The sequence below is a fragment of the Brachycentrus maculatus genome, unplaced genomic scaffold (assembly GCF_059751285.1).
Source record: "Brachycentrus maculatus isolate JH-2025_06_01 unplaced genomic scaffold, ASM5975128v1 h1tg000697l, whole genome shotgun sequence".
In the NCBI taxonomy this organism is placed as follows: domain Eukaryota; kingdom Metazoa; phylum Arthropoda; class Insecta; order Trichoptera; family Brachycentridae; genus Brachycentrus; species Brachycentrus maculatus.
Window position 1 is genome coordinate 1 of NW_028281429.1, and position 9,555 is coordinate 9,555.

The following is a 9,555-nucleotide window of genomic DNA, read 5'->3' on the forward strand; positions in this document are numbered from 1 at the left end:
GTTGTAATGTGGTAACATCTGTAGGCCTAATCCGCTGAAGAAATCCACAACTTTATCCACATCACCGAAGTAGGCGGTCTGTCCATTGCACAATAACAGTAATCTGTAATATAAAAATAATAACAATTATCAAATAAGAAAGTTTCATTTCCTGTCATAAAATTAAACAATAACTCAAAGTTAAAAGTAACATAGGTGTGTTGAGATGGTGGTGAATTGAGTATTTGAAATACTCTATCCTTATATCGACATTCGAACATCTATCATACATCGTTTTATCATACAAATTCTTTATCATGGTCTATCACTTCGTTCTTCCCAAGAAAGAACACCTTCCATTCCTCGTCATAACACATTATTCTTCAGTAATTCCTTCTCTGTCCAAGCGGCCAGACTATGGAATGAATTACCTCTCCTTGTAAAGAATGCACCTTCTCTAATAACTTTAATTAAACGTCTGAGACATTATTATCTATCCTAACTGTCCATCAAACCTCCTCCCTTAGTTTTTCCATCTACCTCTTTCCCTAAACTCCCCTTTTCCTTTGCCTTCCTTATTGTCATCAATTTGTAATTTACTTTTTTTTAAATGTTCAAGCACTATCTACCCTCTGATTGCAAACAGCTATATATGGTATCAAATGTTTTGACCAATATCACCAGTCTGTTTTTGGTTGCTTGGAAAATATCGCTTTTTAGCAATAAGCCCACCAATATACTTATTTATTTTAAATACATGAAGTTTAAATCAATAAATAAACACATGATGCAGGACTGCCGACTCAAGGGGTTTGGTAGTGACCTTCGGGATATCCATGAGGCGACCCCGGAGGCGGTGGATTGGCTGACAAGACTGGAGCCAAGACTCTAATTTCATAAGCCGCAACCCACATGGGTGAAGAAGTAACTAGCGCCTAACAAAAAGAGAGTGAACGATGAACAAATATGTCAACATTCTTGGTGCGTTGATACTTACGAGTCGAACATGTGGAATATCTGACTGGAAGGTTGGTGAACGGTAAGGATGATGGTCTTTCTCTCCTGAGCGGCGTACTTCCTTAAACTGGACACTAAGGAAAATGCAGCAGCTGAGTCTAACCCAGAAGTCGGTTCCTGGAAAAGAAAACATTAAATTAGATTGAGTCTAGTGTGACAAAATGATTTATAAAAATGAATGAAAGGGAGTACCTACGCCTGGAAAACCACATGAGAAAAAACAATGGAAAACTTATATTATTTTGAAAGTAAAAAGTAAATGAGTACCCACATTTTATTACAAACAAAAATGATGATGTAGGTACTATAAAAATACAATTTCTAACTGGTGTAGTTCCTTATTTAAACAATTAAGAATTTCTAGACAAGGTCGAATGAAAAGCACCCAAAAATACCCCAACCAGGATATGAGAAATATCGTGGGAATAAAGTTGTGAAATCCTCCCATTTCCTATGTTGAACAGTGATGGATATAATTGAAATATTTCAATAATGTATTCATATTATTATAGTTAAAAAACATGAAAAGAAATGTCCTTTTTAAACCATTTTTTTAATAATCGGAATCATCTTCCTGGCTCTATCGTAACTTATCGTCTTTTAGACTGTTGGAGTCAGCTCTACTCGTCCTCAGGTTGTAGATCCTTTTGTCATGGGAAACGTCATCTAGGCCATGCCTTTGAATCATTATTTTTGCTGTCTGCAACATCCATGAATTCTTTACTCCTCCTTTAGATGACTTTTGAGGAAGATCCAAGGCGATTGCCTGGTTCACGATATGATCAGCTTCTCTGCGTCCTATGTGCCCATACCATCTCAATTGCCTTTCCTCTACCTTACTATTGATGTCTGTTACACCCAGGATTCCTCAAATGCGTGACTTAAACTTTTATTTCATTTTTAACTTTTATTAATAAAATGATTAGTTTATTTATTGATATAATATAAGGGTACATACCTACATCTCCCATTAGCTACTGTTGTCTCCCATAAATTATTGCTGCACGTGTTAAAACTGTCACTTAGAATTGTATAGCTACATAAGGACCGTAGTCCATTTGATCTTCACATATCCCTTTGATAATGTATACACATTCATGTGACACATATCACATATCCTTTGGTTTGATAATGCCCTAACAAGGCGAAACAATTGTCACAATATAATATTTTTTATGTGTTTTTGTTAATAAATTACAACACAGTAGACTCAAAAAATCAGTGCTTCATTTAAAATTAATACATAAATTAAAATGATTAGTATTTGATTATTCCCATCACTAATAGTTGCTAAGATGATGATGCTCATGTTCGATTCATTTAAAAATGAGATTTTTTACGATTTCTGTTTAAAAAAAGTTCTCTGACGAGTCGTACAACGTAATACTATGCAGGTGTTTTCAAGTTCTCAATTAAAATACATTTTTCCGTTCCGAGAAATCGGCCATTAAACGTTTTACTCAAATTTTATTATAATTTGATTTCTCTATAAAAATAATTAAACGAATTAATTTCCCTTAAAATCTATGTAAACCCATAAAATGCGAATTAATTATCGCTAATTTAGCAGAATCAAGTTTTATTTCCTAATATCGCAACGTAATAATTGTGAACTTAAAAAAAATTATCAGAAATCAGCAGTTTAAATCGATTAATTGATCGTAACATTAAGCATTAACATTTTAACAACAACAATAAAGGAGATCGGGCTATTCCAAACAGTTTTTTTTTTATATCATCTTATATCTAACGTTAATCTGTTCATACAATTTTTCATGCTTGAATCTACTTTATGTATTAATTTTTAAATCAAACAGATTTTTCGAGTCTAAATTCTGTGTTTTATTTAAAAAAATATACATAAATTAAAATGGAGTTCTACAAATTAAACGCCAAATCAATAAATAATACTTAAAACTACTTTTTTTATTAATAATTTGACGTTATTTTACACTCCATGTTGTAAGGAAAAAATTGTGTACTTAGTTGGGTAGGTACCTACCCCGATGCATCAGCCCATCACTAAGGGGACTTTTATTTTATTTCATTTTATCCATTCCAGGTTGTTACGCTGTTTGACAATTTATAACTGCGTTATTTTATTTAAATAAATGCAGCAACAAAAAATAGTTTTTTCGGCAAGGAACGCATGACTCTTTTTTACATTCATTTATATGGAATTTTTTTTCCCTTAACGAGTGTTTCACATAACGAGTAATATCCTGAAAAGAATTTATCTGGTTATGAGAGGTTCCACTGTATTGCCATCGTAATATTTAAAAAAACTCCGTGTAGGTAGGTAGGTAGGTACCTACCCCAATGCATCGGCCCATCACTAACGGGACTTTTATTTTATTTCATTTTATCCATTCCAGGTTGTTACGCTGTTTGACAATTTATAACTGCGTTATTTTATTTAAATAAATGCAGCAACAAAAAATAGTTTTTTCGGCAAGGAACGCATGACTCTTTTTTACATTCATTTATATGGAATTTTTTTTCCCTTAACGAGTGTTTCACATAACGAGTAATATCCTGGAAAGAATTTATCTGGTTATGAGAGGTTCCACTGTATTGCCATCGTAATATTTAAAAAAAACTCCGTGTAGGTAGGTAGGTAGGTACCTACCCCAATGCATCGGCCCATCACTAACGGGACTTTTATTTTATCCATGCAATTTGTTGACGCGTCGAGACTGGGGACAGTTGTGCATTGGTGTCATTGCATCCCAACATTACGAGTATCATTATGATCGTATTATCCGATGACATCCTGTTGCCCGTGGTCATATGGAGAGATTATTATTATATTTCATCCCATTGCACAATATGCAATAATATGAAGTAATGACCCTCCTTCCAATACTCGGCCGGCACATAATTTCGGGTCAATTGGATATCAAAAGGGTCGGTGGTCGGTGTGATTACTGAAACCCTGCGCGCTGCAAACGGCCAATTTATTTTTTATATTTTTATTTCTATACAAACCCGTTCACTCATACTCATATTGCATCTTGGAACATTCATTTTGAATAATTCAACGGTTTCAAAAATATAAACATAGATAATATCGCAAAAAAACGTTAACTATAAAATCCCCGTTATTTAAAGCTTTCAGTTTGATAAAAATACCCGCTATTTAACTTATAGTTGAATTCACTTTTAAAACCACATAAATATGACATTTTAAACTACTTAGTGTATTTTGCCACTTTAAAGAACGTCGAAAACTTTATAATACTGCATCATTAGTCGAAATTGCATATTTCGAGTTAACGTTTTTTGCCAGTATACCCACGACATATAGTATATACTCGTACACGGCAGGCGCCGTGGCGTAGTTGGGTAGACGCTTGACTGCGAAACTGGCGTCGTGGGCTCGATTCCCACCAAATGCATCTCGGCTACTGTACTAGAAGTCCCGGGTTCGATTCCCAGGAGAGGGGGGTGAAGTAAATTCTCTCAAATAAAGTGATTTTTTACTCTAATATTTATTCAATATTACCCTAGGCTGGTACTTGAAGCGGAGGGTCGATCACCTTTCCTTCGTGTGTTAATGAACAAGATAACACTGCGTTTATATGATGCAGTGCCCTATGCACCATCGGGTGCGGATAAGGGCTTTTTAATAACAGGTTCCTGTAAATATAAGCGCCCTTGAGGTAGTATTTAAAAAAATGGCGCTGTATAAATTATTCAAATTTATTATTATTATTATTTAAACATCCAGACTTCCATATTGTCCTTCATCTTAGTTGAGATATCAATATAGTAGAACTTACGTCTAGTAGCATGAGCGCAGGATCTGTGAGTAGTTCGCACGCGATGTTCGCTCTCTTCTTCTCTCCCCCAGACAAGCCTCTCCTCACTCCGTCCCCCACCCTGGTCTCTGCGCAAGCCCCCAGCTCCAACACCCTGATGATGTGCTCCACATGAGCTCTCCTCTCCTGGGCGGTCAGTCTCTCCGGTAACCTGTTGAACAAAACACAAAGTTATCAGACTTTTTAAACAAGTTATTAGACATATTGTAAAATGGTTAATAGCGTCCAACAGAGAACTGTGGAAGTCCAAGAGGGTAGCCTTTGTCCAATACTGGAGACAAGAAGAAGGCTGAAGTAAGTAGTAAGTAAGTATCATCATTCATACGAGATGGTTTGTTTGATGACATTAAAAAGCGGTGGTCCTGCATTGGGAAGAGAGTCGCGTCCAACAGAGAACTGTGGAAGTCCAAGAGGGAGGCCTTTGTCCAATACTGGACACAAGAAGAAGGCTGAAGTAAGTAGTAAGTGAGTATCATCATTCAGACAAGATAGTCTGATGACAGTAAGAAAGTGGAGAGCCTGCACTGGAAGAGAGTCGCGTCCAACAGAGAACTGTGGAAGTCCAAGAGGGAGGCCTTTATCCAATAGTGGTGACAAGAAGAAGGCTGAAGTAAGTAGTAAGTGAGTATCATCATCCAGACGAGATGGTCCGATGACAGTAAGAAAGTGGAGAGCCTGCACTGGAAGAAAGTCGCGTCCAACAGACAACTGTGGAAGTCCTAGAGGGAGTCCTTTGTTCAAAACTAGACACAAGAAGAGTGCTGAAGTAAGTAGTAAGTATGTATCGTCATCCAGACAATATGGTCCGATGACATTAAAAAAGCGGTGGGCCTGCACTGGAAGAGAGTCGCGTCCAACAGAGAACTATGGAAGTCCAAGAGAGAGGCCTTTGTTCAATACTGGACACAAGAAGAAGGCTGAAGTAAAGTAAAAATGGTCAACAAGATAAGTGCATAATTTTTGGCTCGTAAATCAATACGTGATGACGAATCGGATATACGTGGGCTGTTTAATTATATACATAGACTGACATCATAACATTTTGAGTGAGTCCAAATACTTGTTCACAAAATCTGGATTATCTCCAATTACAGGAGTTATTTTCATATTATTTTTGACGTATAATCTGCTTTGAACGAATTCGTTATGAGAGGTTCCACGATATGTGTGTATATATCAGAGGTTAGACATGCACTCCTCAAATCGCTCACTCCTTTCAAGAACGTCATAAACAAATAAAAAAAATGATTTTTCAGGAGAACGTTTTTAAAGTATAAAAATATAATACAATGTATTAAAAATAAATATCAAGCGACTTATTGAACTTTTTACTATGCAACAGATCTTATTTAGGTAAAACCTGAAGGTTTTTTCTCCATTTGAAAAATATTTAGTATATTTAAAAAAATTAAAACATACATTTTCTTAAAAATGCAAAAACAACACTTTCTGCCCTGTAGTGGATAAAAATTAAAATAAAAAAAATTGTCGCTTTTGCTGGGATATATTACATTTTCTGGGCATTCCGAGAACATGCACAACTGAAAATTTACGATTTTTGATTTATGACGTTCTTGAAAGGAGTGAGCAAATGCGCACAACAAATTGTATAACAATGAAGTTTTATTGTACACACAGTAATAAGGTGATATTACGAGCCGGCCGGCGAATTTACGCAATACTGTCTGCAATCCGTCCATCTCAATATTGCGCGGCATTAAGTCATTGAATTTATTAGGTGATAATGGGACCAGCGCATGAATACTTTTACTGTGCCTACTTAAAGGGCCGTAAATAAATCCCGGCTTAACGCGGGATGCATTGCGCCTAATGTGAGTGCACTCGAGTGCAGCTCGGGCATTCTGACCTCATAAAGATCACTGCTCGGATTAAAGAAATGAGCGCAAACGCTTCAATGCAATAACATTCATTGCACCCACTATGCAAGAGAGGAAAACATAAATGTATCTTTGTATTACATCTCTTCATAACTTTATTTTTTTTTTTATTGATTTGGCGTTTTTTTTTTTTTTTTTTTTTTTTATTTTATTTATTTATTTTTATAAATCACAATTTTTAACATATATTAAAAATAAAAATAAAAAGTTATTTTGCAGAGACCCACCAAGCCACCTTGTGTGTCTTGTCGGTGGAGTTCTTTTTGCATACATTTTTTTATTGTTTTTTAACCATTTTAACCTAATATATACACACAAAAAAGGAGAAAAATTAACAATATAATCTTTTTTACAATGTTCATAAAATTAACTCTTGATCATTTACCCATTCCTTTATTTTGCCTTTGTTCCATCTTTTATTTTGACCTCTAACATCCGTCGGCAACAAATTAAAAATGTTCGGAACGATATATTGCAGTGTTCGACTTCCATATTTATTGTTGATTCTTGGGACTATCAGACCTTCGTTTTGTGTAAATCGTGTATCATGGTTGTGTACTAGAAGATTTTAATTTCTATAACTCCATTTTAATTTATGTATTGATTGTCCGCCTCTGTATTGTTATGGTCAACACGCTCAGTTGCTGTACTGGAGGTCCCGGGTTCGATGCCCAGGGAGGGGTCAAATAAATATAAGTGATTTTTTCACTCTAGCATTTATTCAATATTATCTACATATACATATATATATATATATATATATATATATATATATATATATATATATATATATATATATATATATATATATATATATATATATATATATATAAATATATATATATATATATATATATATAATATATATATATATATATGTATATATATATATATAATATATATATATATATATATATATATATATATATATATATATATATATATATATATATATATATATATATATATATATATATATATATATATATATATATATATATATATATATATATATATATATATATATATATATATATATATATATATATATATATATATATATATATATATATATATATATATATATATATATATATATATATATATATATATATATATATATATATATATATATATATATATATATATATATATATATATATATATATATATATATATATATATATAGCTAACTTAAGAAATAAAAATAAATTTAAAAAATACGACTTCGTAGACACAAAAAAATTGTGTTTGAATTAACAATAAATACAAAAATCTCTTCATAACGTTATGCGTAAACTAACTAACCAACCACTTTACACCACTCTGTCCAAAAAATGAAGAATGGTGAGATGTTTTGGACATGTCTATCCAACTCTCATCTAATAAAAAAGACCATGAAAGTGAATGCCCAAAGTCTTGGGTTTTGTTTTTGCAGAATTGAAATTGACCAAACAAATTAGTTTTAAGTAGGAGACAGACAATGCGGATACTCAATTCAATTCAATGCCAATTGTGACACCGATGCAGAATTGTAGCCGAACAAAATTGGCGGGATGTTGTTTTTTTATTATTATTCAGCATTTAATTCAAATAGACCGCTTAATTTGGGTCACGACTCGTGATTGATAAGGCGCTACCGTGCTTTTCCGAATGATCAATGTGTGCTGTCGAGGACAGAGGTTATACGTTATGTTTTTTTTTTAAGTGCGTTTAGTATAAAAATAAATGCGGATATGAAGGTCATTTCACATTTTCTGAAATGTTTTTCCACTTCTACTACTACTAGTAACTCTTATCTCCACCCACCCAATGGTGCATAGGGCACTGCATCGAATTGATTCAATGTTAAGTTAATTGTATTAATATATTATATGAAGGCGTATGAAGTGTCGGGTTGTGGTCCCGTGGTTAGTGTGGCGGACTCTTGAGTCAGAGTTTCTCGGTTCGAATCCACTCTACCACAATTTGATCCCTATTTCTTAGTAATGAAATCAAAGTTTTTTTTATAAAGAATAAAAACACAAATATTTTTATTTTTATTAAAAAAACTAAAAATATAAAAAAGGCAGGGTGATCAGTCTTACTAAGCTAAGAACGCGGCTGCCTGGGCCCTTGGGGCAGGGGAGGTGGGAGGGTGGACCATAGACATCAACAAATAGAGCGCATTTAGCAATGTCACCAATATTAAAATAAGTCCATCGTTTCTGTGACGTCAATTATTACCAACATACGAAAACAACGTTTTTACGAAGGTGAATTTTCCAAAAGAAAATATTGATTGTATCGGCTGTCATAAACACAAAACGAGTCCAATACAATCCTTTATAGGTTGAGTATGTTAAATTAGATATTCCTCCCGTCTGCAAATGATCCATTCGGGGTAGGTACAATGCCTTACATGTGGAATTGTAATTGTATTGCACACGCGACAAGATTAAGAAAGGCTTATGCATTTTGTTGCATCACGACGCATGACGAAAAATGTTCCAAATAAGCCCAAGGTGAAAATTAAGGACATCTGAAAGAATTGGACTCTAGCGGAGCTGGTAACGGTTGCTGGCGAATAATGAAGCAATTACGAACCTTTCCACACTTAAGGGGGTAGGTACTCGCAAACACACAATTCTGTAAGCGGTAGGCTACGCGAGAAGCCAGACATATCGCTCACTCCTTTCAAGAACGTCATAACTCGAAAAACTTGATTTTTCAGGAGAACGTTTTTAAAGTTTAATAATAAAATATAATGTATTAAAAATAAATATCAAGCCACTTATTGAACTTTTTACTGTGCAACAGATCTTTTCAGGTAAAAACCGAAGGTTTTTTCTCCATTTAAA

General features: G+C 33.8%; 1 protein-coding gene across 1 annotated transcript; it reads right to left on the bottom strand.

The window, feature by feature from the left end:
* Positions 1-6: 6 nt before the first annotated feature.
* Positions 7-4,968, bottom strand: LOC148300528 (uncharacterized; the record flags this gene model as incomplete). Its single annotated transcript, XM_088274651.1, has 3 exons — positions 7-103; positions 977-1,113; positions 4,779-4,968. Coding segments are annotated over 3 exons (424 nt in total), but the record flags the coding sequence as incomplete, so codon positions are not given.
* Between the last annotated feature and the right edge of the window lie 4,587 nt (positions 4,969-9,555).